At 48.7% G+C, this 19,726-nt stretch overlaps 1 protein-coding gene across 2 annotated transcripts in view; it reads right to left on the bottom strand.

The window, feature by feature from the left end:
- The window catches only part of LOC144153817 (sodium-coupled monocarboxylate transporter 2-like), a 109,069-nt gene that overhangs the window by 69,263 nt on the left and 20,080 nt on the right, over positions 1–19,726 (bottom strand). The window contains exon 1 of one of the 2 annotated variants that reach the window (XM_077685547.1): positions 1,369–1,800. The exons of the other annotated variant lie outside the window; for it this stretch is intronic. Coding sequence (XP_077541673.1) covers positions 1,369–1,701 — 333 coding nt within the window. The 5' untranslated portion in view covers positions 1,702–1,800. Of the gene's footprint in view, positions 1–1,368; positions 1,801–19,726 lie in introns of those variants that run through there. 2 annotated transcript variants of the gene reach the window in all.

Here is a 19,726-nt window from a genome sequence, read left to right as displayed (position 1 = left end):
AAATTGATTTTTGGGAGCTAGAAACGATGCAAAAGTTGGCTACTTGGTTTTCTGTGCAGAACTAGTCAGGTAACTTTAATGTGTCGAGTTCTAAGAGTAGTCTAGATTTGGCTTCACTTTATTACCGTAGGTACGTCCTAAAAGCAATTTTTTTCCACACTATATAATAAAACCTAGATTTGCAGAAGCCTAGATTTAATGACGCCAGAGTATGTTTTTTTACGTACCGATCACTCCGGTAAAGTAAAGGAAATACATTGTAGACCTAAAGTATTTAAACACTAATTTATTCTTAAAACAATAGGTGAATGAATTAAGCTAAAAAACGAGGTGCCAGTTTTGTCTAATGGCGCATTTTTGTGTTTTTATATGTTTTCTTTGCCAATGCTCGTTGTTGGCTTGTGAGTAAAGATTTAAATCAAAATTGTCTTTGCCTGTTTTTGCTATATATGTATTTCAACCCCCCCCCCCCCCCCCTGCAATGCCTTTGGAAACACTCGGCGAGTACCATGACCAATAAAATTGAAAACGAGCACCTGACTGTCTTTTGGATCCCCGTACAGAGGGAGCACTTTCACAGGACTGCTCAATGAATGTTTCCACCACACCAGCCCCCGCCCTCACGATAAATTGCTAGATAATCTAGGAGCCTTCTAGATGTTGTCTCGGCATCAGCACCACCGGTGCAGTACGGCACCCACATTCCTGCGTTTTCTTCGAATTGCAGGTGGCACTTGTAAGAATAGTAGAGGTTGATGAATTCTGGACCACCAGTGTGGCGTGGTGGTTCTATAGCGAATCCACTAGGCCCTACCAAATTTTGTGAAATTTAATGTACTAACAGGCAATGATTACACTAGAAATAGAGCCCGTAGATTCTAGGGGGGCGTGCGTTTAACAGTTGTGAATATTTTGACCTCCCATATACTTTTGCGTGAAATGTCCCAAAATATCCACAGTGTGCCGTAATAAGGTTCGTACCCAAAAAGTACTCTGGGCCACTCTCTCCGTGCCGCATTCGCTCGGCATGGAGTATTTGTGAGGGTTGTCAGTTGCATGAGAAACATTTATTGAACTTTTCAAAAGCAGGAGTGTGCTTCAAAACACTACTTGTCACAAGTTGAGACTGCTCAAATTACAAACGCGTATCAATAAATTTTGACATCGACAGAACAACAGGTGTCTTGCATGAAGGCTCATGGTTTTATTTTTTGCTACGGTGACACGTGCGAGGCCAACAGTCTTCTGCACTTGTCTTTTATTGCGGAGAATCGACTTCCAGCGCTGTCAAACGCAATAAGCAGTAGTATTGAAAATAACAAGAAAGATACATACAACCACACGGAGGTGTTCATCAAAATGCCTCACCTCGAACACGGAAGTGATCCCAAGCTCGTAGAGCACAGGCAGGAAGAGACGGCCAGCTAGAGGTGCTACGGCAATGATCGTGAGACCAAGCCACGTTTGATGAAATCCATACGCGTAGAAGTGTCCCGTGAGGCCTACGATGCCCGTAGAAGAAAACAGGCTTGCCACAACAGAGGCAGCTAACGGAACGGCACGCAGAGCTCGGCTTCCCAGAAAAACTTCCGTCGTGGTTTCAGCCGAACGCGCCTTTCTTCTCATCGAGAAGTACAAACCTAGGCCAAGGTTAAGGAACATGAGGATGCCAAACACGGCATATTCTACAGCCCCGGACATGACAAACGGTGGTATGGCGAATCGCTGCCCGTGCACCTTCGACAGCTTTGTCGTTGACCGAACAAGCTGTTCCCGGGGTTTGTTCTAGAGTGTTGTGAAAAAAACACGAGGTGGCGTGGAAATCCGAGCTGTCACTCTCTTCTGTCAAACTGTGGAAAGAGAAAGCGTCGCCAAAACGGTGAAACTAAAGAGACTACAAATCGGGACAAAGTTTTCCGGAAAGTGCTTTTGATTTTTATCTCTCCGCCGGCAATTGTCATAGATAGTGAGCCATCTGGCGGCACAGCGATGAGCACTACATGCAGAAAGTCACGGCAAGCGCTCTTTCACAAGAGTAGTCTTCTATACAGTAAAGGGACTTCTGCGCCATTGTCTTCGAACTCGGCACAGAACTATGCTGCCAGCCGCGGCACTGAAGAAGACGGCTTTGGTGGCTCCAGGTCAACGATGCATTGATCACGGGTTCGATTGGCGAATTTTACCGAGAAAGAGCCTCTTTATTCACATGCGGGAACGAATCTTTATGTCCGACTACATACGGTGTCAACTTTTTGATGAGACCACAATCGGAATGAATTATTCCAGACACGAATTGTAAAAATGCCTGTTGTAGAAGATTGCCTACTATCGGAACATTTTGGCTTCTATAAACTCCTTGCATCGCGATTGATTGTAAACCCATCAACGAGAGCGTCTATAAAAAATATCGACCAAAACGGCACTAACTGGCGTTTTAATCCGTGTATTGAAAAGCTAGTCTTTCTGGTGTGAGAGGTAGGAACTGGATGCCTTTATACTCCCGCTGAGTTCCAATTCATGACAAAGCCATTTTGATGAAGAAAGATAAGGACGCCGACCACAAGTTAGTTGAGTTGAAAGAAAATTAACGTTTCGGCTCCCACACGGAAGCCTTGAACCAGGACGCCCACCACGAGTTAGTTGAGTTGAAAGGAAAACGACGTTTCGGCTCCCACACGGACTCCTAGGAAGCCAAGGCTTCCGTGTGGGAGCCGAAACGTTAATTTACGTTCAACTCAACTAATGTGTGCTCGGCGTCCTTGACTTTCTGCATCAAAATGCATCCCGACCAGACGGGCTTCCGTTACACCATTGACCTAAGGACTAAGCCATGTTTTAGCAACAGCAGGTATCACACATCATCTGGTGCTCCCGCTTCAACTTCCGTCCGACGGGCGACATTTATCCCGAAAACGGTCACAGAAATCTTATTGCCCATTGCAGATATTTATAAACAAATACCGTATGTTTTGACGTATGATATTTTCGTAACCCTTCAAAATTGTTTCGCTAATAAAATCTAAAGTATTTCGAAAGGCGGTTTAGTTCTGGTGCGGCTCCTGTGAGATTAGCTATTTGTACCAGCCTGCTTTATTGTCCCATTGCCGACACGAGCACTATCGTACGCAATGCTAAAAGCGATTTGAACCCTAATTTACAAGATTCATCACTTGGAAGTGCATCTGAGCAGAACAATTAGTAACAGGCACCATGTGCCAGCTAACAATTTTATACGTCTCATCACTTGGATATGCATTATGTGGGAATTAGTCACGATAGGGACTTTTCATGATTACTGGGGTAAACAGAAAAGTGTTCGCATGTACCGTCAAGAAAGGTGATCACGAAAATGTGAAACAGAGCGCACAAATAGTGTGATTTCTTCCCACGCAGGTCAAACAGACACGTATCTTAATTACAGTAACAAAGTTGGCTAATGTAGCTTTCAAATATCGCAATTGCTCGTCATTACTGGACCCACACGCACAGTATTTCCCAAATTTGTATGTTCTGGTTTATATTTTCGTGTTCGCATTTCATTTGTTCATGACTGTACATGTGGACCTTCCTTGCTAATGCACGCCATTGCCGCTTAGGAAAAACAACATTTCACTTTCCCAAAATCATTTCACACCTCTATGGAAGGCGCTGCCGAGCTTCACTGGTCATTTATCTCCAGAGAGTGGAATGGGTTGTTATTGTTTTCTTAAGAGTCACCTAAAGTGCGATTCCAGGGACAATCCTTATAGCAAACTTTAGATGGAAGGGCATCTCTAGGTACGACAGCTTAAAACGAATAAATCTAGTTTTGAGGCTTCATCATTGGGCAAAAGGCACCTTGGACAGCTTTTTTTTCAATCTCATGGGAACTAACAACTTGCGAAAATTGAAAGATCTGTAATATAATTGCACACTAAAGATTATGCGCGTCATTTTAAAGAATAATAATTGTCGCTGTGTTTTTCTAGCATATTGTAGTTATTGCCTCTTTAGCTTTTTGTTATTGTGATATTGTTAGTTTAGTTTGATCTTTTTTACATTTATTTTACATTATACAGTATAATTTCGATAAACGGAAATCGCTTAATTGGAATTGCCGCTTAAACGGAACAGCTGCCTTGAATTTGGTTGGTTTTGTATTCAGGTAACGTGAAAAAACTCTCGGTAATCGGAACTAAAATGTCCGCATCACCGTGTAAACGGAACCAGAAATGGAACTTCTTGTGAAATCCACTGGCATGAGAATCAGCTTTTTACGGTTCCGGCTGTTGAGTTCTTGTTTTTTTTCTTCCTCCGTGCTTTTTTAGCCTTGTTGGCCTCGTAATCGTAAGCCTCGTCTCGTAAGTGGTTAGCCGAGTTAGCGCAACGAATGCAACATCGCACTCCTTGTTCCAGTCGTTCGGCCTCGATTCTAGACGCCGAGGCTACAGGGCTCACCTCCTGTCGCCTCGTTCGTGCCATCGTTGTGCTATTCGTTCTTCATTACCACGTTGCCGTCTTCTAAATTCGGTGGCTCGTAAGCACTCGCGAAGTTGAGGCCTCTAGCCTCCGTGAAGATGCAGTTGCAAGGACTCAAACAAAAATAACTGACGCATTTTGTAGTGCACAGCAACTCACTGTTGCCAAATCAACTTTGTGAATGCTGTCCCTACGCTTCTTGTAGTTTTCTTGCTTTCTGAAAACTATCAGCTACAGCCACTTTCTAGTGGTTAGCGTTCCATGAAATGCCCTTAGAAGTGTGTACGCCCATAAATTTGCACCTTAGAACATCTCTCTCAGTAAACGGAACTCCTGTTAAACGGAACTAATTTTTCCGGTCCCTTCAAGTTCCGTTAATCGAGAGTGTACTGTATTTGCATTTCAGTTACACTTCGATTGTTTTCAATCTATTGTAAACCCAGCAACAATTGCGCTTTTCACTATTATTGCAAATAAACGTCTCAACTTCCTCACTATAGAATTTTGTGGGCCGATGCAAGACGTTATGAAGAGATTCTCCAAAGGTATCGCATAAATCTGGCTTTCAGAGGCTAAATTAATCTATGCAGCTTCTAATAGTAGTGCCAGGCTGGCAAAACAGCCGAGCTGGCAGCCCCTCCCTCTTCTTCAAAGACCCGGTCGTCGCATCTCACATAGATTGCCAAATTTTCCTCCGAAAGTTCTCTATGTCTGGCAGGCCCGGATCATTCTGCCCGCATTTTAAATGCAGAGCATTTGTATAACTCACGATGTCACCCGTGCGTCGGCGTCCGCACCAGCCAGCCTCCCCCTACACTATAAAAAGAAATAACAGTTACCGGCGCCTGGTTTCGATCCCACGACCCTGCGGGCGGAACGCAAGGTACATGGTGCTCTATCCACTGCGCCACAAAACCGACACAGAATGAAAGGCTACGAACGCGCCTTATATCCTTGACTCATTCAAACTACGTCAAGAAGCTGCTGATACAACGCATTCACTACCTGTGGGCGGAACGCGAGGTACATGGGGCTCTTCCCACTGCGCCACAAAACCGACACAGAATGAAATGCTACGAACGCGCCTTATATCCTTGACTCATTCAAACTACGTCGTCAGCGGCGTGCGTTGGCGACTCGGCGGCGTGCTAGCGGCGTGATAGCTGCGTGGTGTACACGTGATAGCACCAACCCCCCAAACACTAAACGTTAACGCAATACACCCACCCCCTATGCGACGCATTTACTCGAATCCCCCTCGCGGGGAGATGGGCCCATTTTTTTCACATTTCTCCCAAAGTGGGCCGCGTTAGCACGCGTTGAAACCCGCGGAAACCCACTTCGCGAACTGGCTCTGTGCTTCCCACTTAAGGCGCGAACGCACGTTAACTGTCGACATGGACTGCACGCTAGAGATCACACCGCAAACGCTGGGCAGAGGGTTGTCGATTTTAATCCTGGCCGACGTCGGGTGCTCCACACGAGATGCACGCTCACGTGCGCTTGGTATTTTTTGCTAGCTCCTCACTTGGCGCAAGCCCACGCGCAAGCCTGGACGACGCCGTACACTCCTGACGAGGCGCACACTCATGTGCACTCGGCTGCGCTAAGTCTTCTGGTAACGCTCGTCGTTGGAAATAAAAGCCTAAAGCTCTGTTGTTGAAATAGTGCTGTAACCGTACAAGTTTCAAAGCACAAAACGTGGCGCCAACAAAGTTAATAACAAGCGCGCTCATGCCTTTGTATCCGATCACTGGAACAACTCTTCACAAACTGGCAAGCTTCACGTAAAATGTGCCCGTTATACAAAGAGTGTCGTCATTACTCAAACATTTACTCTTGAGTATACAGGGAATGTATGGCTCAACAGCCCATTCTTTAAACGTCGAAGAGCCCCATTTTACCCGCAGTTCACTGGGGGAGACACACGCACACCGCTCACGTCAAGTTACTCTATTGAATTGCTTGCGTGTCATGAGAAAACCCTTTCGACGAATAATGGATGACCGGTGTGCATAAAAAAGCCAACCAACCCAGAGACACATGTGAGAATTTTGAATAGTGTTGTTTAAATTCAGATCGCCATTCACCCAACAGCGCCGGCCATGAATAAAAGTAATGTGAATGAGGCGTTTCTTCTTTCTATCCTGATAATAAACAAGTAAAAACAGTTGTCAGGAGCCACAATAAAGCTAAAACAGCTACAGAAGTTCCCAGTCCTGATTTCAGAAAAACAGAAATAACCACGTTGTGACAGATCATGTAGCTGCTAGATTTATCACAGTGCAGAGCGCTTTCATTCGAAAGTGCATTTCATATTTCTACTTTGATTACATGCACAACATAAATATAAAGATTGTGGAAACTAACTAATGTAGAGTTTGTTTTCTCACAGTGCAGTCGTAATCAAGAACAAAGTCATCCCGACATACAAGCCGGGTCGATGGGGTTTCTCAACCTGCCAAAAGAACCTACGCGTTCATTTGACAGAGCACTAGGCAGGACGATAGTGGTGAATTTTGTAAGATGTTGGTCGAACTGACGCTCTCGAGCGGGTTTAATACCATGAGAAGTGAAGACTTTCTATACAACTATTCACATTATACTACATTGTACATGAACAATTAAATAAAAACTCCAGTTCCACACTCTAAGTTCAGTTGCTTCCAAATTGCTTTAGCGCGGCAAGTTCGAAGTGTACCTCACCTATCGTAAAAGTCTACACAAATCACTTCAGCGACCTCACCCTCGACTTGTTGCGCCGCGGAGTCGTATTAAAAGGACACTGAAGTGATATGTATACATTGCGGGATTACTTGCGCAAATTGTAGTCCGGGGTCCCCAGACCATGTTACGACCACTCTGGGCGCGTTTACGCGATTTTATTTAGTAGAAAAATTAATTCGAAAATGCTGTCCTCCTCTCTTTACGCTCGCCCATTTTCTGCGGCGTTTTCCTGTGACGTCGCGAGGAGCCGAGATCGCAATTGGCTGCGCCACTGCACGGCTCCCCGGCCTTCAGACAGAGTCAGTCGGCCCAGCGTTTCGTCCGCCGGCCGCCGACGGGTCGTCGCAATTCGTTCGCTCAGTTGAAACGAAGCCAGGACACGTTTGTGGATGGAATAATGGGCCTTTCTTTACTTGGTTAGTTTGTACACTGTATCTAGCTCCAAGTCAAGGTCGCTTCACACAAGCGCTGCACAAGCGCACATGCGACGCTTCGCTGACTGGTACGCCAGTAGGAAAATATAAGGCCTCTTGAAGGCGGGAGAAGAGTCAGCAAAGTCAATATAGGTACTAAGGAAATAAAATCAACTGATATTTTTACCGTACAGCGTAAAAATAGGGTGCGGGAAGCACTTTTTTGCGCTGGGCGAACAAGCACAGCGGTCAGCAGCACGACTACGCATCTGCGAACGCTTTTCCGTCTACGAAATGCAATTGCTAGACGTGAGCTATTGTGGAAACTCGGGGGACGCTCATTGCACGAGCGCAATACAACAAATGGTCACCTAAGCTGCTTGAAATGCCAAAACTAAATAAAAGTGTGAACTTGTTGTACAATATATACCTTATATTACGAAGGTCGGCGAAGCCCGTCCTGTGGCCGAGTGGTCTGGGGCGCTAGGTATGTCGCCGCAAGTGTTTTGCAAGTCACGAGTTCGAGTCTCCGCGGGTACGTCCTGTGGCCGAGTGGTCTGGGGCGCTAGGTATGTCACCGCAAGTGTTTTGCAAGTCACGAGTTCGAGTCCCCGCGGGTACGTGGTTTTTTTTTTCGTTTTCTGCCGATGTTTTCTACATTGAGTTCACCTTTTTTTGGGCCGCAACGTTCATGGCTCCACGAACTAGTTCACAGAACGCGCGCAGGCTGGCACTGGCGCGCTAGCGAGTTCTCGTTGGCGTGCTGTTGCCACTAGTTCACAGAACGCGCGCAGGCTGGCACTGGCGCGCTAGCTAGTTCTCGTTGGCGTGCTGTTGCCATAAGCACCGACTGCTTGCGGGCAGTGGGCACAGGCCAGAATGAACAGACCCTTGGCCTGGTGCGAACACGCTTTTTACGGTACAGGCATGAGTGAGGCAAGCTCCAAATATGGGGGAAAAGCGCATGACATTTGGGCGTCTGCAGGTACGCGGAGGGCGTCCATGCACTGCGTAGGCCTCGCCTAGTGAATGCTACGATTCCAAGCCGTCCTGAGAGGCTTATCTTTATGCATTTTTACAGCTGACAACATGGCAGAAGCGCGGTACGATGATTACTGAGTTATTGAGAATGCCCATCCAACAACGCCACCGGTTGTGTTTTACAGAACGGAAACCGAAACCGAAACTTATTTGGTTGCTCACCTTGGGCATCGTCCAATCACGGTGCCCGCTCCTCCCAACGTCACAGCTTTATTTGGTGCGGCCGCCGCAAACCGCGCATGGTAGTTTTTTTTTCTTCGCGCTTTGTAAAATAATTACCGATTTGTCAACCGAATAAACGATGAAAAGTGTGCTAATTTGAGCCAGTCTACGCAATGCAAGCAAAAACGGGAGCTTGAGAAATTCACTCAGTGTTCCTTTAAAGCATGGTACGCAAACGTACACTATACTTTCCAGGCGAACCTTCAGGCTAAGTCTTGCCAACGGAAGAACATGAATCATATTTAGTGGTATCTGACTATATACCACGTCTCTCTGGAATCTCCCTTGCTCGAATGCTCCACAAGAGCGCTCCTTTTTGGAAAAGTAGGTATTCATAAATCCCGCATCATTTCTTTCTCTAAGAGTCACCCCTACAGCTATTTTAATTGCCTCAGGGAGAATCGTAAGTGGACTCATGGTGTTGTCGCTAATATTGATCTCCCGAACAGTTAGCGGCAACAGCATGCAATGTAGAAGTTTGTACCTTACACGCGACAGCGAGAACACACGCCGATTGTGAGGGCAGGAAGAGTGGCGGTGCATTAAATAATTCCCACGCTCAAAGAACTGAAAAATACCAGATTCCCAAGTAAGACTTTCCCGCCCTACTGTCGGACTTCCGCGGTAAAAGTTGCGGCTCGAGCGCCGCTCCGAGGGTATAATTAGCCGTTTCTGTCCCAATGCACTGAGATTTTCAGAATTCGATGGTACGGTTTGTGGCGCGAGACAGCGCGCTGGTTCGGCGCCTTACTTCAACTGACTCCATGTCGCCATGAGGTGCCGTAACTAAGGAGGCCGCTACGCAGCGTGGTTTTTACTGCGCTGAGGGTGACAGCACGTTGGAACGGCTGCGTTTCTTTCCTGTCCAAGGAGGGGGCGTTTCGTCGCTGCACCGCACAACTGGTCGTACGCGGACCGACACAAAAATTGCTTGAAGGAAAACACTTAAAACTACTTGACGTCGGTAACTATTGTAAATAAGGAAAACAAGGGAAGAACCCGCCTATATACTTACCTGCCGCAGTGGCTCAGTGGCTATGGAGTTATGCTGCTGAGCGAGAGGACACGGGTTCGACTTCCGGCCGCACCCGTTGCTTTTTTAACCTCTTATGACCGGTTGTCGCGATTTCGCCTCACACCAATTGTAAGCCGCGCAACCAGAACAAATAATCAGTAGCTGTCAAGCCTGCACTCAAATAGAATCTACAAAAGGACGGCAACATATGGCAGAAGTAGTATTATATACCTCCCATTCAGTAAAGTGCTGACTGCCGTCATTTCTCGAGTTTATGCAATTGATCACCCTCCACACGTGGTCACCCATTGAAACTCGTGCTTAATGGATGCAAGTATTTTGGTTGCAAAAAAATGTTGCACTATAGATACTTCGTTGAATAACCCACGCAGTTGGCGTAACTAATTTGTTCCTGAAGAACATATCCACGCACTGGTTTATTATGACCACTTGTTATATAATTGTGCCATAGTATTAACCTCGTTACCAAAACTCCGGCGTGTGTAAAAGTTTTACTGTGCCTTCCTTATCAGTAGACGCGAAAAATCGAAAGCAAAACATTTTTTTCGTGTCTTACCTTAAATGTATGCTAGATGAGGATAAGTTCTGCGTATGCCAAGGTGGCCTGCGATGGGCAGCTCGTGTATTTGGTACAGGGCGCTCGAACGCAGGTGGCTGGGAACGAGGAGAAGGTCAGGACCGTCAGAAGGGAAGTTGTGGCGAATAAAACAATTTCCGGAGGGTGAAGTTCCGCACGGAACGGTCTGGTGACGCAGAGGTCAGACGTTGAATGAGTCGACGAGCGACGCGTCACGGCTCTGTTCGTGACCAATGGTAAGGAAGTCAGTTATTGCGAAGACGCAAGCGACATCACCAAATAGGGTTTTCTCAGTTGGGTCATCAAGGTGAAGTGAGGGACAGTCGGCAATAGAGTCGGATATATGCCAGCGACCCGACTTATAGGCGACGGAAAACGCATATTCCTGTCGACGTCATACCCAGCGACCAAGCCTTCTGGTTGGGTCTTTCAAGTTGGCGAGCCAGCACAGCGCGTGGTGATCGGTGAAGACTGTGAAATGTCTGCCGTACAAGTGCGGTGGAAATTTTGTGAGGGCCCAGACAAGGGCAAGGCACTCGCGCTCTGTAATTGAATCGCTGCGCTCCGACTTAAACAGCAACGACTGGCATACTGAATCACACGGTTCTCACCCACTTGCCACTGGGCTATTATGGGGCCGATTTCATGGCCACTTGCGTCGATGGGAGCGGAAGCGTAGAAGGGGCCCAAAATCGGCGATAGGTTTGGTCGGAACAAAACGTCTGTGGAGAAGACGAGGTAGCTCGGCAACATTTTCAACAAAACGGCGGAAATAGCAAGAAAGTCGTAAAAAAATTCCCTCGCACTTCCCCGAGGGGGAGAGTGTGTAAGTGCGAATGCACGGTTGCATTCGCACTTAAAAGAAAGATGCATTTATTCACAGACACCTATTTGTGTTGTCGTTGTACTTGATTGCTAGAAGGATCGCTTTGTGGTCCGTGAAATGGACCGTCAAAGGGTCTTGGAGGACGGTGCGGACTTGGCAGTTTCTCGCAAAGGCCAGGTCGATGAAACCGCCGTTGATGGTGGTGGGCGAGTCGAGGGGTACGCACGACATGGAGTGCGTGGCCTGCATGTAGTCGACCAACCACTCTCCGTCCTTGCGGACGTAGACGTTGAAGTCGCCGACCAAGACGACGGGATCCAAGGGTTTGGAACGCGCGCAGACGCTCTCCATGGCCGCGTCCATGAACTGGAGGACCGCTTCGCGCGAGAGGTTGGGGGCGAGGTAGGCGGTTAGCACAAAGATACCGTCGCCGGAGTATGCGTTGGTGTAGACCATGCTGTAGGGCGACTCGTCCCTGCCCTTCTCACGCCCGATTCCTGGTCAATCCCTCACGTGGGTATGTGCCATGAGGAGGCGGCCAACACCCGCAGTCACTGAGCGGAGAGAGGAGGAGGAGAGTAGCGCGCGCCCATCTCCCCCCGTTGCTAGGGAAGACGAGGAGGAAGACGAGCAGCGCGCGCACCCGCAGCTGTTGCTATGCGGACTACGGCGGCGGACGATTCAGGCTCGCTTAAGAAGTGCATTCGCACTTAAAAGCTACGGCCATCGTGAGTCGAGCGTGGCGTGGAGACGTTGATGACGGCTCGAACTTTTTCAGGGTCAAGCTGCATTCCAGAGGCCACGAAATGGTGCCCAAGAATTGTTATCCGGCAGTGGTAAAAGCGACAATTCTTTGAAGTCAGATGGAAACCGAAGTGCCAAAATATCTCACGTATGGGTCTCAAATCTTTGTAAGAAGATGATGACGTCGCCGAGGTAGCATAAGCGTGTGGTCCACGGAAAACCGCGAAAAAGGGAGTCCATCTTTCTCTCGAGTGTTGCCGCAGCATTGCAGAGAACAAGTGGTGTAACCCGGAATTGCTATAGGACATACGTGGTCACAAAGGCAGTTTTTTCGCGCTCTTTCTCGTCGACGGCTATCTGCCAGAATCCAGGCTTAAGGTCTGTGTACGAAACATATCTGGCACCATGCAGGCAAACAGTAGCGTTGTTAGTGCGTAGAATCCTGTAGGCATCTTTCTTCGTGATCTTACTTAAATGCCCATAATCCACGTAAAAACGCCACGTTCCGTCTTTCTTAACTAAAATGACAGGAGCCGGCCATAGACTTGAAGACGGTTCAATGGTATCTTTGCGTAGAATTAGTAGGCCCCTTGTTGGATCACGAGACATTCGGCATGAGATACGCGATAGGGCCGTCATCGCACAGGTGCTGCATCACCAGTGTTTATGCAGTGCGTCACAGCGTGCGTCGTACTAAGTGGACGGCTGCATGAAACAAACGTCTTTATACTGCAAGATAGCGAAGAGCGTCGGCCTCCACTTTCAAAATATCGGGTGTTCTCTTCGCTGTGAATTCATTCGCTGGGAGTGTCGTCTGCAAGGTGGGACCTAAAGAAAAGGCATGGTCTCTACCGGGGTAGTTGCGTCATGCGCTGCCAACGGGCACAGTGCTACAGGCGCCATTCCCTATGGAAGCACTTGAGGGGAGGAACCACATTTGAGGCAAGGGAGACAGGTGTCGTTGACAGAAATAGTTACTATAGTATGAGGCAGAGTGACCTCGCGTGTCAAAATTACATTCATAATTGGTGAGACGGCGTAGTCGCCGTTTCCAACAGGGGAGCTCGGTGATCAGAGATGTAGCTTACTGCGTTTGGTGGCAAACGGGCGTGTTCGGTGTAACACATGGGGGCAGGGGGGCGTCAGGGGAAGGTGGGAAAAGAAACTGAAGGAGTAGGAGTCTATTGGAGCAGTCAATGAGAGCGGCATGTTCGGCGAGAAAATCGAGGCCCAGAATGGGGTCATGAAGACGGTAAACATAAGCATGAAGCATGGTAAACAGAACAGCTGTCTCTGGATCACCGATGAGTTTGCCAGCGGTGCACATTCCGACGACCGGAGGCGTGCTGCCGGCGGTGACGCGAACAGCACGGGATGTGGGCGTGGTGAGGACGGCGGTGGAGGCTCGAACTCATTACCTAAGTCTGGGCGCCGGTGTCAATTAGAGTGCGCACTTCAGCTCTACCGACAAGGACGTCAAGTAAATTATGCGTAGTCGGCAAAGTCCGTAGAGGACGTACGGGCCGGGTCCTTAATGTAGCGTAACCTCCATGAGCTCCATGACAGTTTTCCAAAGGAGGTCGATCGTAGTCGGACATCAGGGATGAGCGGCAAGGCTGCGGGGATTGGGACTGGCGGCGTTGGGCGACGGCCATCGGTTAAATCTATCTTTGTGACTGTTAGAGTTGGTTGGGCTAGGCTCAGTACCGCAAGAGAAGCGTTGCTGAAGCGTCATCGGAGTAGCCAAAGGGTGGGCGAGGAATATAGTCGGCGCAGCTGTTGCGGAAGAACGAGGACCTGCGGCTCCGACTGTACCAAGCAATGTGGTTAACTCCGGAGCAATTAAAACAAATGGCTTTATCGTCCGGGGTATGCCACTTAGCGTGGATGAAGATGTTGGTTGTGGGGTCCGGACAACCTGAACCGTTGTGGGAACAGACATCTAATTGCTAACACAGGGTGAAGGCTCATGCTGGCTATTTCGTAGCTGACAACGGCTTGGATGACCGAAACGGTGTGTAGCTCGTTCCGATGAGGCGCGTACGGCTCTGCACTACTAGGGGCCCTAGACTCCTGGTCTCAGTGCGCGATTTTGGTTATATCCTCTGGCGACGGAATGGGATCTTGTATGCGTGGAAGACGTGCTGGTAGGCTTGCATCTTTCCACGAAGATGTCTCTGCTGTTTGAAGAAGCCGTGTGAAATTGTGGGCTATACGGCGTCCTGTGTCCTCTTCGAATCGCTGACATTCTCTAATGATGGAGTTCACAGGCCCCAGTATTCGCAAATACGAAAATAATAGGCGCCATGCGCAATAGCCTTCAGTATGTGGCCCACTTTATCAGACTCCGCCATGGCGCTTTTAGCCCTCGAGCAAATGACCAAGACGTCATGGATATATGCGGCGTAACGGTCGGTCGACGGCTGGGCGCGTGATTCTAGCTCCTTGCGGGCAGATAGCTGCGACCAAGTAACTGGCCGAACAAGTCTCTAAGCTTCGTTTTAAACACTTCCCAGCTGTTCAACTCGGTATCATGCATGTCGAACCATTTGCGTGCAGAAATTTCTTCTTTCAGGTAAAAAAATCCCATTAGTCAGCATATTGGTACGGTCCCTCCTGCTGTGAGCGCCGAGTCGCTCAAAGAGACTGAGCCAGTCGTCCACATCAATGTCGTCTGTACCGGGGAACATTCCGGGGGTTCCCGGAGATGAGATTCGATGAAGACGGGCGTCGTCCACGCGGTTGCTCCATCAGCACACATTGTTACACAAGGAACGGAGCATCCACTCCGAAGCTCCGTGGTGGGCGCAACACGGCCGGGCGAGCAGTACGAGATTAGGTGTTGACAGAAGCTCCGCAACCACTACAAAGACCTTTAGGGGGAAGGATACGTATATTTACAACTATTTACAAAGCAGAATAAGCTGGCAAGGGTTTGGGTAACGAGCACCGTAAGTTTGGACCCGAGGGTCGTGTTCTCGTACTCTTCTACTAGCAGCATAGCGCCGCTCATATTTTCATGTCTAACAGGAATTGTGCCGTCACAATATTACCACCATTCTTGCCCGTATTGGGGCCTCTACCCGTTTGGCATGGGTGCGGGGTCACAGAGACGCGGATGGGAGCAACCTGGCATGGTCGTCCAACACTCCTCCCGTGGACAACCACGCCTTACGCCCGTCCCCCTGCCGACGCCTTCTACTTGACAACGCAGTCCGGTCGTGGAAGCTCCTCTTCATTCTTTTACCATTCCCCATGGCTACCTGGCTCTAACTCCCTGGATGCCCCGCTCTGCGGAAATATTCGTCAACAAAGCTAGGGCCAACGCAGCGCTTACACCTCACATCACTAAAAAATGGACTCACCCATGGGGTCTCCACCCCCTTACTGTCCCAATTCCAGATGACCCTACTAACCACCCCCGACCACCTAATATGGCGCTGCTCAGCGTTTTCTCTTTGTCATCGTATACCCAACAACGCTACGCCTTCCAATGCCTCCCAAAATGACCCTCAATTCGATGATCATAAATTTCTTACAGCCCTTGAGCTGTTCGGAGCAGCCAGTGATCTCTCAAGATTAGTGTAGACTGTGGTCTATACCCGCTCGTGAAAATTCTCCTATAAAATATGGTCTCGTCCGGCCTTTGCTCTCTGAAGGGAACTCCTGTGTGGCCTTCACGGACACATCCATTCTTCAAATGTGCCACTCCTCCTTTCCCCTAATTCCTCCACCCCTATTTTGGCCGCATGGCCTTCCCTTCATTAATAAGGGACTACAACCACAACAAGAGCCGTTTATCGACTCAGAATGGCCCACACTCGGGATACCTACTCGCAGCAGAAGACTTCATCTTGATGGATGCGCGTGTGAAGCTTCCGTCCTCGATAACATATGCAAACGTACGGATACCCATTGAACATATTTAGGGAGCTGTCTTGCTGAAATATGTCGGTGCATATTATACTTGACCACAGTACCTCGTGACTGAATAATGAACATTGGTTACTCTAGGCTGGCTTTAATGTACCCCAGCGAAGCTCCCTTTTCGAACTCATGTTTACGTTCAAATTTAGATAAAAACTTTGCTTATAGCGATGCGGTAACAGCGGGATTTAAACCAGCTTCATTGAGTATTGATTCTTCTCAATTGTCTCCGAAACAAACTTACAGTTCAATATTTCCTTGACATGTTACCCCTGTTTTATTGCACACTTTCCCGAATCAAGAAAATACACATGCTGCATGTCTCGCACCAAAACACAAAACATCTTCTGCGCAGGACACGCTTTATTAGTCCAATAAAGCGTGTCCAATAAAGAACTAATATCAATCTAACGAAAACGCTTTATATCAATCATGAACGCTTTAGTAGTGCCCACCATCTCGACGTTCACGCAATAACGATCATCACACTCCTAGGTAACGTCCTTCATTCTTTACGGTTTGCATGGGGAACCACTGCTTATCTTGTCTTGCGTAACAACGACGTTTTGAGATTCCCGGTGCCGGAAGCCGCCGTTTTCGCTAGATGGTCAATTTATATTTCAAAATAGCATACACACTCTCACCTATCGCGCCTCGTAAACAAAATTTATTGATTAGCGCGTTGCTGCAGAACAGTTGGACGTTGGATACTTTGTGACGGTGGACAGTTTTACCAGGCGATTCATCTTTTACAAATTACGTCTCCCATTCGGCGAAAAATCATCAGTGTTACTGTCGTAATTATCGCTATCTGGTAAATGAAATGGTCGCCTCATTGAAGAACAAACAATTAATGAAAACATGTGTGATCCGGGGGGATGTTTATACAAAGAAGCAGCCCAGTGCTCTGCCACCGGTGCTATCTCCACACACTGCCAGCGTTAGAAAAGATGTTATTGTGGGTGCTGTTCGTTGCATTGTGCCACTTGCCCCCTCTGTTAATCGCGCAGGAACAGGGAGATTTGAGGGGCTATACACCGCTTTCAACGACCTTACAAACTATGAACTTGAAACGTAACTATTGTTGTATAACGCATTGTCCGCGACAACCGACACGCATGAAGACATGAGTAGAATAGGTGCACCCCAGCCACGCACAACCTCTAGGGAAGCTTGGCATGTGAATATTCGCGCCTTATTTGTTATTCGCGCCAAAGAAAAAAGACGAGAGCGAAAAAAATTCCCCCGCATTTCCCCGAGGGGGAGAATGTGAAAGTGCGAATGCACGGTTGTCGGCCCGCTTGCGGCGCTTGCGCTCGGCCCCCGCAGCCCACCGCCTCGCCGCCTTCTCTTCCATCTCTTCCATCGGGTTTGTAGTATCACGTGTACACCATGCAGTTATCAAGCCGCTATAACGCCGCTCAGTCGCCAACGCACGCCGCTGACGACGTAGTTTGAATGCGTTAAAGATATAAGGCGCGTCACTAACACTGACATCAGCGTCGCGTCCGTGGCTTGGTCGGTAGAGCGTCGCGCTGCGGCCGCAAAGTCCTCGGATCGAAACCTGGCGCCGGATGCTGTTTCTTTTTTAAATATAGAGGAGCACTGCGGACGCCGCCGCCGACGACGCCGCCGCCGCCGCCGCCGGCGGTGGATGGTTTGGGGTCGCTTATAAAGTGCATTCGCACTTAAAAGACGCATACGCGATGTAGTGAAGGAGCAGGAGTAAACGTCCCTATGAAGCAGTTGGACCTGGGGAAGAGTCCTTAATCCAGGAGTCCGTCGGGCTTCTTGGGCTCTCTTCCGTTGCCAAAGCTGGTCGCAAAGGTCTGAGCTCGGCAGTGCTTTCTCCCAGGGCTCAGGGTAGGGGAAGGGCAGAGGATAGGTTGCGGTTCTTGTCCCAGCCCCACATAATATGGTAGAGGGCGCCCGGAGACTAGCAGAAGTGGCATTGCGAGGGGTACAGGGTGTGGGCCAGAACGTGGGCTCTATTTGTGTGGGGAAAGGTGTTTGTTTGGGAGCCTCGAAGGTGGCGTTCTTGTTCTTTTGTGCAGTTGTTGTGGGGACGAGGGTACAGTGCGGCCCACTGTTAAAGGGAAACGGCGAGTGCGTGGCCGTTGCGCTCCGCGAAGCGCCGACGCCGAGAAGTGGCGAGAATCGCAGACAGCCGACACATGCGCACTGACCACTGCAGGCGGGAGAAGCCGCTCTGTCGTCTGCTACGGCGCTTCGCCGCGCCGCTCAGCTTGCGATAGCTGTGGAATGCTGTGGAATTTCGCACTCTTAGGATCTGAGCGGCACGGCGGAGCGCCGTAGCAGACGACAGAGCGGCTTCTCCCGCCTGCAGTGGTCAGTGCGCATGTGCCGGCCGTCTGCGATTCTCAGCACTTCTCGGCGTCGGCGCTTCGCGGAGCGCAACGGCCACGCGCTCGCCGTTTCCCTTTAAAGGGACAGACAACCGATTTTTGTCGAGTATATATTCTCTATCCCAAATGAAAGGGCATCACTTAAAGCACCTTGACGAGAAACGGTTTTGCTGATAACGCCCTACAACTTTTTAAACCGAATTTTTTTATCTACGAGCCGTATGTGTCCCTCCCAAAACTAATGCTGGCAACCATGACATAGAGTAGCTCGGCAACATACTTTTATTTGTATGCGAAATAAAAAACGATATTTAAAAACTTGTTTCCAGCTAAAAAAGTTTGAATGGCAGGCTTTCCTGCTCCTTTTATGTGTTTTTTTAATGCAACGGTCTATTTTGCACGAACGCGCCATCTGTTGGGATAGACGATAGGTAGAATCTGGCCGCACGTTGTGGAGGCGGGAAGTTCGATTCTCCCCGGGCGCGACGTTTCTTTTTTTTTTTTTATGCTGCCGTTGGCGTATTTGGAAACTGAAATCAAATATTTTGGCAGAACAAACGCCCCTGACTCAGGCAGAATCGTCAAAGCTCCTTCGCTGGGTCTGTTTACTGAACGCTGCCGTTGATTCTGGGCATGGAGGCTCAATTAGCCACACTGAGAGGCATGCTGAGAGGCACCCAGCGACGGCGGGCGGCGTGTCTTTAAAAATTTCAGAATAATGTTTAGAAATACATATGCAATTTAACCTTGTACAAATACTTGTTTTAAAAGGTTTTCAATACGCAAATAAACGTTTCAGCAGTTACAGTAGCTGCTAGGTTTGCAGGTCACGTGACAGGGACACATATTGTAGTGTCAAGTTTCGACACTACGAACCGCCACCCTTCCGATTTCAGGAAGTTTGCTGCCAAATTAAAATTATTTCCGCCAGTTTGTTTAGAAATTGCTTGTGGTTATCGGGCTATATAAAACGCTGGCTTTCATATGAGCTAGAGAACATATACGCGACAAAAATCGGTTGTCCGTCCCTTTAACAGTGGACCGCACTGTACATTGTTCGCTGCAGGCGGTAGATCGGCATAATTTTTTAAGGACAACAGGGAGCAGACACGCTCCTGCTCAACGAAATACTGACTAGTCCGGTGTGTCAGATCTTGCGCATGCTGGTGGGCAGCGTCGTTGCCCAGCTACTCAGTGTTGTGGAGGGTGCTGCAGTAGAATTTGTGTGCCGGACGGTGCGATGAAGCCGCTCTAGAAAGATAGGCATGCTCGTTGGCAGTCCGTACTAATGATTCCTGCAGGGGTTTGGGCAATTGCTAGGGCGATGGCCACTTCTGCCTGCAGTGAATGAGTCGCAGGAATTGATGCGCTTGTGAGAAGGGCTTGAGC

The sequence above is a fragment of the Haemaphysalis longicornis genome, unplaced genomic scaffold, assembly GCF_048455015.1.
Source record: "Haemaphysalis longicornis isolate Haplotype H1 unplaced genomic scaffold, Haemaphysalis longicornis Haplotype H1 scaffold_9, whole genome shotgun sequence".
Taxonomy (NCBI): Eukaryota; Metazoa; Arthropoda; class Arachnida; order Ixodida; family Ixodidae; genus Haemaphysalis; species Haemaphysalis longicornis.
This window is presented reverse-complemented; position numbering and strand designations above follow the sequence as displayed.